Consider the following 18310-nt stretch of genomic DNA (forward strand, 5'->3'; position numbering starts at 1 on the left):
TTTGAGACGGAAAGACAAACTACCGGACCATAAAACATAATGCCCCTCTACTATTGAAGGCAGGGCATAGTCAAATACAGGTATAAATGTATTCACTAAATATAAATCATGTATGAAAAGTTAAAGCTACGACATTTTGACACAAAAACATAAGTCTTTCTCATTTCATCCTTCCCATAAATCCATAAAACGACAGTAACTATTAATAATTATCTGATGTGCACTAAATTTCACATGTGACAAGGCAAATCTATCATTTTGTGACATGCTAATCAACTTCACATCGTTTGAGGTAATTCTCTCCAAGTTTCTATCATTCCTTAGTTGACTGTAAGACATTATTTTGCATTCCCTCAGGCCTGTATATAGAAATGTTAATGTCCATGTTTCTCAATGATAAACCCTACATATCAATCTTATCCCAAAATAAATATGACTCAACATGATAAGTAGAAATGGTTAAGTTCATGTCTTGCTATTGAAAAGCATAAAATCAATCTTAACAATAAATATTGAAGTGCACTAATAAACCTGGGGTGAAGTAATTCTGTCAAAGAATCATTCCATTCCTATGTAAACTATAAAGGAGATTTTGTTTTTTAATAATTTTTCGATGAACAGGACAAAAAAGTAAACCTATAGATGTAAAGGCACAATTTTGCTGAATCTAGAATCATCAAAAACTGCATTTCAAATACTCTGTAACAATGATATTTGTCATATTAATAATTTACTATATCTTTGGAATATAAAATTTACTTACACAATTTTTGTTTACCTTCAGATGCAATTGCCATGCTTAACTTGCATCAGAATCTCATAAAAATTTGTAAGGGTTCCGCGGAACCCAGTGTCTCGCCTACTTTTTCTGTTAATCGCAGGCTCAACAAAAATGAGGAAGTAAATCAATAAAAATATTCCTCTTGATACTATCTTTTGATTGTAAGAAGCTTCTGTCCAAGTTTGGTAAAATTCCAGGATAGTTTATGAATCTAATAAATGTTTAAAAACTTTAACTGCAGACTGAATGTAATGTTAACTGGAAGAAAACAAAATTTCCTTCTAGATACTAGCATTTGATCATAAACAAGCTTCTGTCCAAGTTTGGTACAAATCCAAAATAGTAAAAGAAAGTTATTAAAATTTTAAAAACTTTAACCACAGAGTGAATATGTTGTTTCCTGGCAGAAAATCTAAGTCCATTTAAAAGTAAAATACGGAAAAAATGGATTTATTTTTTTACAAAATTTCCTTCTAGATACTAGCTTTTGATCATAAACAAGCTTCTGTCCAAGTTTGGTACAAATCCAAAATAGTATAAGAAAGTTATTAAAATTTTAAAAACTTTAACCACAGAGTGAATGTGTTGTTTCCTGGCAGAAAATCTAATTCTAAGTCCATTTAAAAGTAAAATAAGGAAAAAATGGATTTATTTTTTTATAAAATTTACTTCTAGATACTATCTTATGATCATAAACAAGCTTCTGTCCAAGTTTGGTACAAACCCAGGATAGTTTAAGAAAGTTATTAAAATTTTAAAAACTTTAACCACAGAGTGAATGTAATATTTACCGGCAGAAAAACTAAGTCCATTTATAAGTAAAATACGGAAAAAATGGAATTTTATTTTTACAAAATTTACTTCTGGATACTATCTTATGATCATAAACAAGCTTATGTCCAAGTTTGGTAGAAATCCAGGATAGTTTAAGAAAGTTATTAAAATTTCAAAAACTTTAACCACAGAGTGAATATTTGTGGACGCCGCCGACGGAATGTAGGATCGCTATGTCTCGCTTTTTCGACTTAAGTCGAAGGCTCGACAAAAATAGATTCACAATTTGCACACCTTTGACCTTACAGCTCTTGTGAAGATATAACAGATATCTGTACTGAGTAATGGGACGCAGGTAGAATAAGCATACTTTGTTTTGGAACATTAAATTGATGTGTACAAGGCTTAAAGGCAGTTAGAAATGTTTCATGTCAAGCAAAAATCAAAAATTTCTATTTTGAGATGTACATGATGTATGGTTATTCCTATCTATTTTAATGCTTAAAACTATTAAGACAATGTTTATAAATAAAATACTACAGGTTATTTTTTACATCATAGAACAGGCTTCATGGGTCCCTGATTGAATATCACAAATGTTAATACAGTCAACACAATGTGACAGCGCTAAAAGCATAGGCCTGCTTTAAAAAGGATTGTTTACATACCTCAACTTTCCTTGTTGGTTTCTTCTCATTATTTTTTGAACTGGCAGAGCTAGAATCACTTGAATATGACTTTGATCTTGACCTTGATCTTCCAGAGCCTGACTTTGAACTTGAGCTGCTGGATGATCTTGATCTTGACACCTTTTTCTTTTCTGGCGGTATATTTTTTTCTGGTACCCTAAGAGGACTAGCTTTTATTGGAGCTTCAGTTTCTGCCAAATCATACTGAATTTTACTTTCTTTTTGGCCTGGGGATTTTCCTTCAACATGACCACTTCTTTTAACATCTCTTTTGACTGTTTCTTCTCTTTGAGGACTAACTGACCTTGACCTAGAGGGTCTCTCTGTGGATGACTTTCTGAATCCATTGACTTCTGACTTTTGATCCCTTGTAACATCAGAGTGAGATTTGTGGCCTTGATTTAATATTTGTCTTAAAAAAATTATGGTAGGTATATAATAAAAGGCAATGCTGAGAGATATGCGATACTTATTTTCAACAAGGAATTCTTTGCTACACAAAATCTATAATTCTGTTCCTGCAGACAAGAACCAAATCCGATAATAACAGCCTGATATAGTGCATTAAAAGATTTTAAGAGGGAATTTAATGTTTGCTATACTACAAGCTTCTGGGTGTTTAGGGTGAAGGAGATGCTGTCATGTCTCTTTTCCTGTATGCCAAAATCGATATCTAGTTGCCCAGGTGTTCACAACAGTCATTTTCATCATCAGTAATTTACCATTTTTATCAAGTCAGTATAACAGCAATTTTTCATTGATAAGTAAAGAAATTCAAAGACATAAGAAATGTCAAGAAAGAATTGACCTTGTAGACTGGCCATATATTATTTCAAAGTCAAAGTAACAAATCAAACTTTCACTTCTGCCACTTCTTCTTGTTAAACAATCGTACATCAAAAGATTATGATTTTCGGCAAAATAAATTTGTTTCATTATTTAAACATGATTAAAATTGCCTCAAGTTAATGTTTGATCTATCAATTGCATTAAAAACAACATATTCCTTTCCAAATTGCTTGTCAAAGATTGTTTATTTTTGTAAATATAATTTGTATGCATGAAATAAGATTCGATATGTCCAATGCAAAAAGTATTAAATCAATAGGATAAAAATGGCAAGACATATCATTGTTAAAACCAAACATTATGATGTAGTGACTGAACTTCTCTTTTAAGTCTCTTCACAATTTAGACTAATAAAATTCTTATTCTTATTCTTCACTTCTCACTATGATTTTGAAGTAAAGTAAGGCCTGATGACAATACTAATCAATCAGAATGAGAATTTTTTGCAGTATTTTAAGAAATTATTTTGTTATTTATCTATGTGTTATTTTATGTATTCAATTATTTAAATAATTAATAACATTAAATGCAATACATACTGTGTGAAGACTGGTCTTTCAGGCTCCTTAGATTTCCATGGTTTTTGTCCTGGTTTCCAGTGTGTAGGAGGAGGACTATCAGATTTCAGTTTCACTGGTCTGCAGATGATATAATAATTCTTTCAATAATTTACTGCCTAACCATATTGTAGAATTAGACATAACACAAACTATTCAGTGCTTGAGGGGGTTACCCAACACTTTAACTAAAATAGATTTGGCTTGTTTAATTTTCATAAATTTTTGACAAAATATTTACTTTGACCTGTTGACAAAATATTTTAAAATTTCAAGAAATTTTAACCACACAATTTATAAGAATAATTTCATTGGATATATAGCAGTTTGACAAACACTAATTTTGATCATTGAGAAGTTCCATTTTTTTTTTTAATAATAGTACGTGATTAAAACGTTCATCTGATTTTTAAAAAGTTAATTCCCTCAGGTGTCCTGTAACCCCTTAAACCACCTTAACTAAAATGTTATACACAATATGTACAGCCATTTAATTTGTATTTTTGAAATTCAAGCACTCAAAGAAAACTTAAATCTCATTTGATAATTGCAACAGGTTGACATTAAGTAAAGGCAATTATCAAATTATTATTTGTCTGTTTATCTTGCAAATGAAAAATTTTGTTATGTGTCTGTATATACTTGATTTATGACTATGTGGACCAAGTTGATGGTTGCACAATGTCCTGAATAGGTTTAAAACACAGTTATAGAGCAAATTCTCATGTTTACCTTCACTATGTCTCTGGTATTATGATTACCTTGATGTTAAACAATAAACAATCTACAGGTAGAGATCACCTGTATAGTATGACTAAAAAGTCTTGAGCAAAACTTTTAACAAACCACTGTTATGTACATGGTGTGTAAGTTACCTATTAAGGTATTCGATCCTATTCAGTATTATCTCAAAAATCTATTTAAAGGGGGATAGCTGTCAAATTCATGTTCACTGAGTTGGCTCAAATTCTCATATTTGATATATAACATACTAAAACATATATCCAAATTACAATAAGTCTGAAATAAACAATTAACAATGCATGGACTCGATAATATATATGAGCATTTCGTGTGTTTTTTTTAATCTTAAGATGCCATCTAATTAACCATCAAGATGACCTCCAAAGACTGCCGACAGTCATATAACCCAATATAAACATAAACATAAACATAAATATAAATAGATAGCGAACTCGTGCAATTGGACTTTTCTAGGTCTGTTTGATTTCATGTTATAGGTAATAAAAAAAATAAGTTAATTATCATTTTTACCTGTATAAAAATGATTTTTGTGGATCGAATCAGTCAACGAAATGATTCAACTTTGTTTCACTTTCAATGTTGACATTCTTTTCTTTTTAATGGCTGAACATGACTAATACATGCACAACCAATCTCAAGCTAATGGGTTAAATTGAAGGTCATATGAATCTGGATTCAATGAGGTCCAATTATTCACTTGCAAGTGAATAATTCATCAGCGATGTTGGTTGACAAAATTGAACTTAACTGGCTGCTAAAAGCGAATTATTATTTCACTTTCATTAATGATTGAACAAAAAAAAATCATATTTTAATTCTTTTTATATCTCGTAGCGAATGTCCCTTTAATATTTACAAACACTTATTGTGATAGAAACCTAAATTTTTTTTAAGTTAATTCAAATTAAACTAGAATATGCTCTGTTATACCTTTGAGCTGGCTGTACTTTTGGTCGATCTCTTCTACCTCTTGATCTTGATCTGCTAGATCTGTCTCTAGATCTTGACCTGGATGATGATGATGATCTAGACCTTCTTCTATCATCATCTCTCTTTGTCCTAGATTTGGAACCTGAGTCCGAATCAGATTCTGAATGTTGTCGCCTTGACCTTGATGGTGGTTCATATCTTTCTGGTGATCTGGATTCATCTGAACTTCGACCTTTCTTCTCATTCCTAAACTTTCTTTTTTCATTTCTTCTGTTTTCTTCAAAGGGAGACCTATAAAGATTTGTAAAATAATCATACTTACTACAGATAAGATTGATCAAATATATTTATGTTTAAAATAAGATTTCATGCAAACATATCTACAAAAAGATTTACCAATATAAAAATATAAATCCTTCTTGTTATCTGAATCTTCAAATTGTTTTATAATTTAATATCAAGCAAATGATTGATTGCTGTTTGCTCCGTATCAAGTATTTCATGTATACATGTATCCAGGACAATCAGGCATAGCAATTGAACTTCAACAATATATTATCAGAAATCATTTAAAATAAAAACCAATTGCGATAGATGTTAACCTATAATGATAGAATTGTACTTATTTTACAGCCAAATATTAATATTAGTTTATTGAATGCATGTCAAACACAAAATAAAGTACCTTCTTTGTCTTGATCTATTAATCTGACGATTTCTGTCAGGACTGGGACTATATCTTTCTTTTCTATCAGAATATTTTGACTTCCTTTCTCTTTCTGGTGAGGATATTATTTCTCCTTCTGATGGAGAACTGTCATGGTGCCGTCTAATTGGTTTTCTAGATGTCTCTTCCTGATCACTTTCTGACATTTTTCGCTCTTGTTTTTTTGGTTTCTTATCTTTCTTTTCTTTTTTTCTACCAAAAGGAATGATGTTAAAATAAAATATATAAGTTTTTCTTCTGATATTGTATTCATAATTCTTTGATAATAGTAATAAGTATGCTTCAACAAAATAAATTTTATGATCAAAATATGCATAAAACTAAGAGTTACTGCAAGCAAAGCTCCCAAAATATCCCTACCACCCAAACATAAAGCAATATGCAGAGTGATAAATAAATAGCAAGATTAAGGATTTGCTGAGGGAAATCCTAAAAATAGTAAGGATGAAACAAAATTGAAGGTACACAATGGCATTATATGGTTAAGATTTTGGGAATGTTATAATAAATTATAATAAGGAGTTTTGAAGAAGTTGCAGATACAAAATGGATACCTCAAATAAAGCAATAGCAAAGTAAATAGTTTGCAAAGGGAAATCCCAAAAATAAAAAACAAACTTAGTGCATAATGGCATTATATGGTTAATATTTTGAGAAAGTTTCAATAAATTATAATGAAGGGATTAGGAGTGGCAAATACAAACAGAGTACCTTCTTTAAGTGATGTTAGGATTGACAGATAAAGCACGGCAAAGTCCATAATTTCATGATTTGCTTTGGGAATCCCACCCTTCAAAAAAAATCAGATAAAACTAGACAAAGTGATGCCCCACACTCCACTCTGAAGTAACTGTATTATAACAAAGTCAATGTAGGAATTCTTTGAGATATTATTGTGCCTGGGAGACACAAATGATACCCCCGCAGATGCAAAGTTTTATTTTAAAATACACAAAGTTGAACATGGGAGCACATAGATCTATGGTTCACTGTAGGAGGAGTTATCTGGAAACGCTATGCACCTCTTATGCAAGTATATACTCCAAAAAAGTTAAACTATCTCCCAAAAGAGCAAATATTAATAAAAATCAAAACCTGTGACACCATGTGCACCTTTAATATATGTACAAACAGCCAGCAAAGTGAAAACTTCCTAGCATTCTAACTGTTGGAGGAGTTATACGGAAACCCTATGCACCTCTTATGCAAGTTAATTACACCTTATATAAGAAAGCCAGATTTTGATTGGTTGATAGCCAGTGTATTTTTCGCATATTCTAATATTTTTTCTTCATTTCAAACGAATTTGCCTGTTTTTCACCACTGCCGGTGAATTTGCCTCAAATACCATGGTATTTGCCATTTTGGATATTCCTTTTTTACCCTCTCGAGCATTTTCCCGCCAAAATATTTCGGATATGACGTTACATAAAAAAGCGAGCTAACGCGTATAAGTACATGTATAATTCCCGCAGTTCTATGATAATATCCTCTTATCCTCAAAATTATGCATAAACATGTTAATGAATTAGTTTCAATCCAAATCTATTCGGTGTAATTAAACAGATATATCATGTTATGGAGGGGTATTTGCGAAAAAATACCAGTCTTGGGACCGAATTTCCCTTGACTGGTATTTTTCGCAAATACCCCTCCATAACATGATACATCTGTTCATAATTACACCTTATATAAGAATGCCGGATTTTGATTGGTTGTTAGCCAGTGTATCTTTCGCATATTCTAACATTTTGTCCTCATTTCAAACGAATTTGTCTGTTTTTCACCACTGCCAGTGAATTTGCCTCAAATTCCCCTCTCTGCCGTGGTATTTGCCATTTTGGATATTCCTTTTTTACCCTCACGAGCCTCTTCCTGCCAAAATAATTCGGAACCTTTCTCACTTTATCCCGATTATTAAGACAACATGGTTAAGCACTACTGATTGAGTTAAACCGAAAACTGTAAACTGAAATGTCAGAGATATACATGAAATAAAGTAGAAAAAAGACGTCGATACAAATGAACGATTTAATGACGGAATAACAATGACGTTTACACATAGATACCATGACGTTACAAAAAGACAGCAATAACGTGTATAAGTACATGTATAATTCCCGGGGTACTACGATTTCCCTTCACCTGTACAAACAGTTTTAATCAAAATCACTATTCAATGTAATTAAACAGATATATCATGTTATGGAGGGGTATTTGCGAAAAATACCAGTCTTGGGACTGAATTTCCCTCGCCTAGCGGCTTGGGAAATTTTACAGTCCCATGACTGGTATTTTTTGTAAAAACCCCTCCATAACATGATATATCTGTTCAATATACTCCAAAAATGACAAAGTTCAACTATCTCCCAAAAGAGCAAATACAATGTATGAATAAAAAATCAAAACCCTAACCACATGCACACCTTCAATATATGTACAAACAGCTAGCAAAGTGAAAACTTCCTAGCATTCAAACTGTAGGAGGAGTTATCTGGAATAGCTATATACCCATAATGAGACAGACGGAATGACGGATGGACATGGGTAAAACAATATGCCCTACCAACTTTCAGTTGAGGGGGCATAAAAATCAAAATAAGTGCACAATGGCATTATCTGAAGATTCTGAGAAGGTCTTAATAAATCAAATATTATCTAAAGGAGTTTATGAGGAGTTGTCTATACGAAATGGATACCCTCCAGAACTAAGCAATGGCAAAGTCAATGGTTTGCTATGGGAATCCCCAAAAGTACATCATATGAGAAAATTTTTTGTCAAGTTTAGGAGCAGTGGCAGATACAAATATGGAATGAATGAACAAATGAATGGAACAACAAAGAACGGACACACTTTTATCACTATATACTGGTTACCTCAAAAAGCAGGTTTTTATAATCAAAATAAAAGGGAGCATAATGTTAAAACTTATTACTGTCACAGAATGGTAAAAACTGTAATCTAAACTGTATGTTTGGTTTAACATAGCAATTGTAGGCATAAAATATCAGTCAGTTTATATACCTTTTTTCCCTTTTCTTTTTTCTGCCTCCATCTTCATCTTCTCTGTAAATAAAAAAAACCACAATATATTTATAAGCTAATTGTTATTTCATCTTAATGTTTCTGAGCAGGTTATCAATAGTTGTAATTTTGAGACCCTCAGGAATAGAAAATTGTTCATTTGATAAACAATATAAATACTCCATATATAAAATTAAAAAATATAAAACCTTTAATATATACTTCTTACTTGAAATGAATGAACTAACTTGAATGTTACACTTTTTTTTTTTTTTTTATCAAATCAAGGTATCTATAGTTCATGTTTGTCTTGCTCTCCCTATTGTCCCCTTCTCATTAAGATGCTATATACTAGAAAAACTGCAGTTCATGAAAAACTTGAACTGTATTGTGAGCCTCAATTTATAATTTTTTTTGCCTTGAATAAGATATCAACATGATCAATGCAAAACAATGTCATGTGTCTTTTACTTTGACCTAAATGATTTGATAACATTGAATTCTTTGCAATGGCATTATATCCTACTTTTTTAGTTTTAAACAATCATGCATTACCCTATATGTAAATCTTGAACAAAAAATACGTCTCTGTATATCATTGTTAAACTTAATAAATTTATTCATCTATATGGTATTTTTTAAAGCCTTCAATAAAGAATTCTGCACCATCTTAAAATCGGGAGCAATGACATAGACCCTGCTTAGCTAGGTAAAACAAGCGTTCTTAAACTGCTCTTCAACTACATACTTAATTTGGACTTTTAACTTTTTTGAATTTAAGCATCACTGATGACTTTCTAGTTGGCATAACATGCATCTGATGTAGTAAATTCAAAATCTGGTATCTTTAATGAGTTTTTTTATGTGGTGCTAAAATATGTCCTTGAATTGGACAACTGGTAATAAAAGGTAAGACATTTATACATACACATCAGATGATGGTTTTATAGCTTCATAACCAGCATGTTGCTGAAGTCTGGCTGCTATGGACAAACGCCTATCTGAAGGCTCTAAACTTTTGGATCTTGTTCTTCTGTTATGAACACGTTCAACACGACCTGCCAGCCTCTCTGGACGTCTTTCTTCCCTAAAAACAATTTCTATATTAATCATCTTTTTCAATAGCAGCTGTATCATCATTGAAAGGAATCCTTAAAGCAACTTGAGATCAATTATCATTTTTTATCCATCTTTTAAAAGTACTGAATGAAGGACTTTATTCTAAGAAATAAGATTTCTGTGATGGTTAACTCTACTAAAGGTCAAACATGTATGTGTGAGTGGATATCCTATCATGTAATTCAAAATCCAGGAATTTTTTTTAATATTTCTGAAGCACAAAATGCATCCAAATTTTATTTATCTAGGTCCTGCCATGCCTTTAAACATTTCCAAGTTAACAGGTTTGACTGTAATTTTTGTGGGGTAAACACAGCTATATTTGTCAATTCCTTCTGATGAATGTTAAGCAGTTCTAAAGAAGCTAAATGACAAATTTATAAAAGTCAACCCATCAATTTGGCAACATAGAATTGCGTTTTGAGTGAAATTCTTTCTACAATTGATCATAACTTATCTGAAGGTCCATATATTTTATCTGAAGACACCTTTACTCTTCTTTTAAAGGGTTTCTTTCAACTAGTTCTCACCAAGTTAAGAAACTATTGAAGAAAAGAAACAGAGGAGCAAAATAATTGTTTACAAATCACTGAAGAAAAAAAATCTTCCCTGAACTTTAATGGTTAAAAATGCAAAGAAAGTATCCTTCCAGATAGATACAAAAGTTCAAACTTACAGAATCAGTATTGTCTCTGATAGGAAACACTAGAAAAACTCAGACAACTCTCATATAGGTCAAAACAATTTTTTTTATTCCTCCCAAATATACTTATTAGAAATAAACAATATCTTTCATGACATGTTTGATCTCAATGGGCAATGTACTATCAAATTATAAAATGGTAATACCTATCCTCTCGGACAAACCCTTGTCTTCTGCCTCCCTGCCTTTCCGGTGGAGGTTGTCTTTGCTGTAATCGATCTCCCCTAACCCATCTATCTTGATCAGCATCCTCAGCATCACCCATGGTACTGACAGGAGCACTACGTTCCATGGCCTGTTTCCAGTGAGGTGGAGTTTCACTTCTACTCCTATCTCCTCTGTATCTCTGAAAGAAAGAAATATATACTGTAAAGTGGGATATTTTCATAAGGGTTTATTAAGCATTAATATTGCAATTAAGATAAAACCACAAATATATTCCCAATTTTGTCTTTAAAGAAGATAAGAGTAAAAAAACAAGAAAGACAGAATAATAAAACCTTGTGAACAGGTTTAGATTTTGAATTCACAATGTTTTATCTCAGAAGAACTATTTTACAGGAAATTTTCTAGTACTAGCAAATTTGTGGCCTTTTTCTGAACTGAATTTGATTTTACTGTTTCTATTTATAAGTACTTTAAGCTTAGTTTCAGTAACTGCTGGCATTCTTCAATACAGAGTTGAAGTGCTTTTCCTGTACTGATTTTTTATATTATTTTATTTTTGTGTACCCAAGATAGTAATCTTGTCTGTGGTTGTTTCTACTTTTTCTCTAAAATGTTTTTGTACTATTGGAAACTTGATATTGACAGATAATCTCTGATAAATCTATTGACAACTTTTCTAGACTCGATGTGATATAAAGCTTGACATATATTGTATAGACATTTGTGTATTATTGAAGACCATTTGTTGACCTCTGGATTGTCTTTCTGTTCATTATTGTGGTTGTGTTGCTGTCTCCTTGTCATATTACCCACATCATACTTTATTCATATCTGCTTCAACCATTATGCAATAGAATACATGATCTTTGAATATTGATTTTAATGGTATAAATACTGTTTGCGTTATCAGTAAAATAAAATCTATCAAAATGTTATTGTTATAAACATATGCACATTCACAGTTCTACAATCTGTTGATACCTGTATCTTGGAATTGCACAAGGTCATGTTTTTCCCTGACTGATAATGACATCTTTACACTAAATATATTGGATGTTGGATGTGTACTTATTGATATTTTAGTCTAAGATACATGACTTATTGGGTACACAAAAAGAAAAGGTCAGGAGCCTGTAGTTCAGTGGTTGTCATTGGTTAATGTCATGTTTTGTTATAAATTAGGCTGTTAGATTTCTCACAGGAATTGTTTCATATTTTTCATGTCAGGGCCTTTTATAGCCAACTATACGGTATGGGTTTTTCTCATTGTTGAAGGTTGTACAGTTGCCTAAAATTGCTTACATTCACTTCATTTGTACTGTGGTGGATAGTTGTATCATTGTCAATTATACCACAAGTACTTATTCTAATATGAATTTATATATTATGATTTATAAATCAGAATAAATAAACAGCTGTGCCATGAGCGCATGATACACCCTTCACGTTTTGAAAGAATAAAGCTCAATAACTTCTCAATGTCATATCAGAAATTTATAAAAATCGAAAGGGAGCTTTAGTCAATAGATATAAACAATTCACCAAAGTTTCATGAGAACTGCTGAAAGCATTTTTGAGTTATTGTCCGAAAACTGGAAAATACCCCCTTTTTTAATGAATAAAACCCCATAACTCGGAAATGTAAAATCTAAAATTTATAAAAATCGAAAGGGAGCTTATGTCTATAGATATAAACAATTCAACAAAGTTTCATGAGAACTGCTGAAAGCATTTTTGAGTTCTTGTCCGAAAACTGGAAAATCCTCCTTTTTTTTAATTAATAAAATCCCTTAACTCAGAAACGTAAAATCTAAAATTTATAAAAATCGAAAGGGAGCTCATGTCAATAGATATAAACAATTCATCAAAATTTCTTGCAAATTGGTGAAAGCATTTTTGAGTTATTATCTGAAATCTGGAAAATCCCCCTTTTTTTAATGAATAAAACCCCATAACTTGGAAAAGTAAAAATCTAAAATTTATAAAAAACGAAAGGGAGCTCACGTCAATAGATATAAACAATTCCCCAAAGTTTAATGTAAATTGGTTAAAGCGTTTTTGAGTTAATGTCCGACATGTTGATGACAGACGGACAACGGTATACCATAATACGTTCCGTAAACAGGCGTATAAAAATTGCATCAAATTCACTGTTCAAAATATTTTCTTACAATAGTGCCTCTGCCTTTAATTTTTCTGCCTTTCTGATCATACTGTGTCCTATTACCATAGGGCAACCTCTCTAAATTTCTTCTGTTACCAAATCTTGGTGGCGACCTTTCCCTAAAAGTTAACTTTGCTATTATAAATCAGTTATGTCAAATGATCACACAATATTTTTCAGTAATTAAACAAGTAAAAATTGGAATTAATTATTGGACCACCAAATATATCCGTTTGGCTATGGGATACATACATTTTTGTACATGAATTTATATTTTATGATTTACATAATGGAATATAGGCTTTAAAGTGAATGAAATGTATTTAAGATAATGATGCTGTAACTTTAAAAAAAACACAAAATGATAGTGGTAGCGATAAAAAGTTGCTGTAAAGTCTTTTACTATCTAGAAATATTTTAGTGAAGAAATGTCATTGCTGAAAACCTTAAAGGTGAGTCTTCTGAAACAACAGATTATTACCTTTTTAACTTACCTAGATTAAAAGGGTAGGATTAAGTAGGCCTAAAGGTAATTTGTTCCTGATACCTTGGTATTGCTGTCAAAGGCCTCTTCAATGGATGTCATTGTTGAGTTACCTCTTTTTTTGTTATTCAAATAATCAAATAATGAGTTTGATGTTTATGTCATATCTATAGATGTCTTTGTTGAATACATTCGGTGTGAGCCAAGGCTCCCTGTTGAAGACCGTACTTTGACCTATAATGGTTTACTTTTATAAATTTTGACTTGGATGGAGAGTTGTCTCATTGGCACTCATACCACATCCAGGGCTTCCAAAAAATATTTGAGCCAGCCGGACATTTTTAATCCTTTAAGACTAAGTCACAAAAGGCAATTATGGTAATCAGATGGCCATCCCAATGATTGACATTAGATTAAAAAAAAACAATATTAAACTTTACTTTGATGTGAATTTGATGTTCGGATGTAAACTGTTAAATTGGCAGTGCATAATTCGAAGTGTGCACATCAGCGTGCTCATAACTGCCTTAGACTCTTTATTTGTGCAAAATTACGTTGTCAAAAACTTTACTTTCGTTTTTAAAATCACATTTTCCTAATACCGGATGTTGACCTGACAATGGTAAAACATGGACCAGAAACGGATACGTAAAATCCGTGTACGTTTACAAAGCACGACTGAGTGAAGAAGCTCTTTCCACGTTATTTCTTCAACAAAATACTTGAAATGAACTTAGGATACAGGTATCAATGATAATTTTTATCATTTTTTAAGAAATGTAGGATGCATACCGTAGAAAGGCTTGTATAGTCCGCGGTTTTATTCTCCAAAATTGGACCTTCCAGACGGGGTGCGGACTATAGAGTACAATAAGCAAGAAATAAGAGAAAAATTTCTATTTTGCGGGCGAGGTGGTTTGTTTACGTTCCGCCATCTTTGTTATTTATATTGTAGAGGGCGCTCTTATCATTTTTCAAACTAATAATTTTAACTCATCCATATTAATAAGTTAGTTCTATTCAATATCAAATCAATACTGATAAATATAAAAACTAAACCTTTCATTACAAATTTCTCATTTCTTTTCAATGAAATAAACTGGTATCTGCTTGATTGAAAGATACAAACATAGTGAAAAAGACAACCGTAAACCAGCTTAGAATTTGTAAACTACAAAACGTAATCAGTTATTGTTCGTTCCATTTTGGTGTTTCATACTGACTAATATGGTTTGTATTAGCTTAAGACCCTTTAAACATTAATGTGATAGATATATTAAAGACTGTTTTACAAAACGATGGAACTGTTTTACTTTCAAAGTCGTATTATAGTGATATCTGTTATGTACGGATTCGACTCTCACCGGTTAATTTCTTCTTTTACACATGCTTTTTTAACTTCCTGTTTAAACATAAACAAGGTTCTAAATAGTTTTTTAAGTGAATTAAACTTATTTTAACAATCATGAAGCGTTCTAGAATCATTTACAAGCAGTTTCAGCTTCTGTTTGATGATGGAAAACAGGTTTTTCCAAGAAAATACCACAAACGACCGCACAGGATTTGAAATTACCGGAGTTTCATTAGACCTTTTCTAACAGTTACAAAAAGTTTTTTTACCTAAAATTTCCTGGGGAGAAGGGGGTGCGGACTATGTACCAGTGCGAACTATACAAGCCTTTCTACGGTAATTAAATTTCCCTAATGCGCACACGTGTTCTAGTTCATACAACGTAGTTCTTACGATTTTTCATTTAAAACCTTTTTAAATTTTTCATCAAATCATGTTTATAAACGTATTTCTTATAATTTCAATCTTTTGGACTAAATCAATTAGATAGAAACCGCTGAAATGTAAGAAATTAACTTTGAATAGACCGATCAATTTATACGATGTCTGGTACTGGAAATAGTTTACCTGTCACCTGAACAGGTAGATTTCAGCTGTCCAACAACTAATTAGCCTTGATTAAAATTAGAAAGTATTGAAGAAGGGATTGTCTTGATAGTAATTAATCATCATGTCACTTTTATGACCAGAAATGTGTGGCTGTTAAAGGCAAAAGGTTGGGTTAAAAAGATCGCGAATTATGCTAAAATGACCGTCTCTTAAGAAAGCCTTGACAACTAAAACGTAGATGACCGTTTCATGCTTTGCCCAGCTGGACTTTTACCGGACATTATACAATTGTCCGGAATATATGACCGTTTTGGAAGCCTTGACCACATCTTCTTATATCAATCAACTCTTTAAACAGGATGATTTATAATCCATTTATTGGTTAGAAGGTTTGTCAATCAATGAATGACCTATAGCAACAACTTAATGTTTAACTGGATGAACTTGCGTTGTTATCCCCCTATTTTTATGATTTATCAAAGAAGTAAAAATTGTTATATGTTGACTTGACAATTTACCTTTGTTCTGGTTGTGGACCCCCTCTGTCGAGAAACTTAGATGAAGGGACTTCTGGGATTTCTTCAGGTCGAATTTCACCGAAAACAGTGGTAACTTCCTCTTTAGTCTCTTTCCCGTCGTCACTACTGCATCACATAAAGATAAAACCAATTTAATATATACAATGCATATATGTGTTAATTCATTTTGATCAAACATTTACCTCATTCACAAGTCCAAAAGTATAGCCATAAGGTCAAAAGAAGTCATCATTGCAAAGATTACATAACATGTAACTTCTAATGATACAATTATTTACCAAATATACCATCAAAATCTTCAAAAGAAAAGAGTTGTCAAATTGACAGCAAACTGGGTTTTTTGAAGGCACTGTCAGGTTTGTATGACCTGCCACGTTCTGTGCCTATTTTCAAATCTATCAAGGACCATAACTCCTAAACAGCAAAGTAAAAATCATCAATTTGAATTTGACCTCAATTTTGTAACCAGTAAAAACATATCAAAGTTTGAAAAGCATTGGTTGAATGGTTCATAAGGCATTCTACGGAAATGAAATAGAGTGCCACTTCCCAATCTATCAAGGACCACAACTCCTGAAGGATAGAGTTAAAATCAGCTATATTGAACATGACCTCCATTTTGTAATTAGAAACAACATATTTAAATTTTAATTACATGGAAACTACATTAAGTGTCATTTTCCAATATATCAAGGACAATAACTCCTGAACAGTACAAGTGAAAATCATCAATATCAAACTTGATCTCAATTTTGTCATCAGTAACAACATATTAAAATTTGAAAAGCATCGGTTGAACGGTTCATAAGACATTGCACATAAACTGTTGGCAACTGGGTTTCCCTGGAAAACCCAGTTAAAAAGTGCTGAAAGCTTGAGTCCATAGTTAGGTCAAGAGCAAGTCAACCTGACTCAATTTAACCTGCAAATATTATAGTTATCTGAAAGCAATCATTTTACAATTCAACCTAAATATGTAAAATAGATTGCTGCTAAAGGATAAAAGCCCACACTGGCCTTTTAATCAAAAATGAGATAATAATATGCTGGAAATGCTGGAAAGTATATCATACCTGGGACTTTTATCCCTTTTCTTTTTCTTTTCTTTCTTCTTCTTCTTTGAGTCTTTTTTGTGTTTTTTCTTCTTTTTCTTTTTATCATCTTCACTAGCAGAATCATCCTCTGATGATCTGGCTGACTCTGATTCTGACACTTTCTTCCTCTTCTTACCTAAAATTCATTTTGTATCAAAAAGTTTTATAAACAGGCTAACTGCTAGTTTTTCTTTTAGGATTACTATAGAATATAGCAGGTCCCCACATGTTTAGGCCCTTTCTTGTTGTGATAATTCATAGAGACAAAATAAATTATTTCTAATAATTTCTGGAAGAAAAGGATAAGACAGAATCCATGGAGAGTATCAAATTAGATAAAATATTGTATCCACAGTACCAGTACCAACACAAAAGTTACAATGTTTAGCCAAAATATGTTTTGGTCTTTATAACAATAGTTTTGATATCTAATTTCTTCTGTTTCCTATCAATCATTTTCCAGTATTAAAATGGTAATATAAATAAAACTACACATTTAGCAATTTTGCTAAAGGGAGTTTCTGAGCACACAAACAGAAGTTTTCTTGAATTCTAATCACTACCCACAGTGACTAGAAAAAGACCTACAACAAAAAATCCTTTATAGTAAAGCTTTAGCATACCTTTAGACTTCATCTGTGGAACCAATTCCCCACAATTTTCCACTTTAACCTCTTTCATAGGACAACTTTTAGAACTGTCAGTTTCTAAATTTTCTATTTCCATCACAAGTTCTTGGCCAAAAATAACATGACCAAATATGACGTGCACTCTACAAAATAAAACCATATAAGCTTTATATAGCTTGAAATCCTGTCTCTGTGCATAAAAGTTAATGAGAAACTGAAATACTGAAAAAAAATAATTATGGAACACTTAATAAATATTACAAAATTTTCAATCTGATCTATGAAAATATTCTTATATCTTTAATTGTATGGATTGGGTCCTTTTTTTTAGCTATTCTTTAGTTGTGAATATTATCAATATCAATCATGATAATTAGCTGTCATTTTCGTGTACATAAATACCCCCAAGTCCC

At 31.7% G+C, this 18310-nt stretch overlaps 1 protein-coding gene across 2 annotated transcripts in view; it reads right to left on the reverse strand.

Moving 5' to 3' along the window:
- Window positions 1-18310, reverse strand: part of LOC127730315 (peptidyl-prolyl cis-trans isomerase G-like) — a 45277-nt gene that overhangs the window by 13480 nt on the left and 13487 nt on the right. For both annotated transcript variants that reach the window (XM_052238646.1, XM_052238647.1), the window contains 11 exons: window positions 17892-18040; window positions 17248-17404; window positions 16154-16279; window positions 13259-13370; window positions 11066-11265; window positions 10026-10184; window positions 9098-9139; window positions 6031-6264; window positions 5346-5636; window positions 3633-3731; window positions 2224-2656 (listed from right to left, as the gene is read on the reverse strand). In XM_052238646.1, coding sequence (XP_052094606.1) covers window positions 2224-2656; window positions 3633-3731; window positions 5346-5636; window positions 6031-6264; window positions 9098-9139; window positions 10026-10184; window positions 11066-11265; window positions 13259-13370; window positions 16154-16279; window positions 17248-17404; window positions 17892-18040 — 2002 coding nt within the window. The remainder of the gene's footprint in view (window positions 1-2223; window positions 2657-3632; window positions 3732-5345; window positions 5637-6030; window positions 6265-9097; window positions 9140-10025; window positions 10185-11065; window positions 11266-13258; window positions 13371-16153; window positions 16280-17247; window positions 17405-17891; window positions 18041-18310) is intronic.

This window comes from Mytilus californianus, unplaced genomic scaffold (assembly GCF_021869535.1).
Source record: "Mytilus californianus isolate M0D057914Y unplaced genomic scaffold, xbMytCali1.0.p SCAF_2, whole genome shotgun sequence".
NCBI lineage: Eukaryota > Metazoa > Mollusca > Bivalvia > Mytilida > Mytilidae > Mytilus > Mytilus californianus.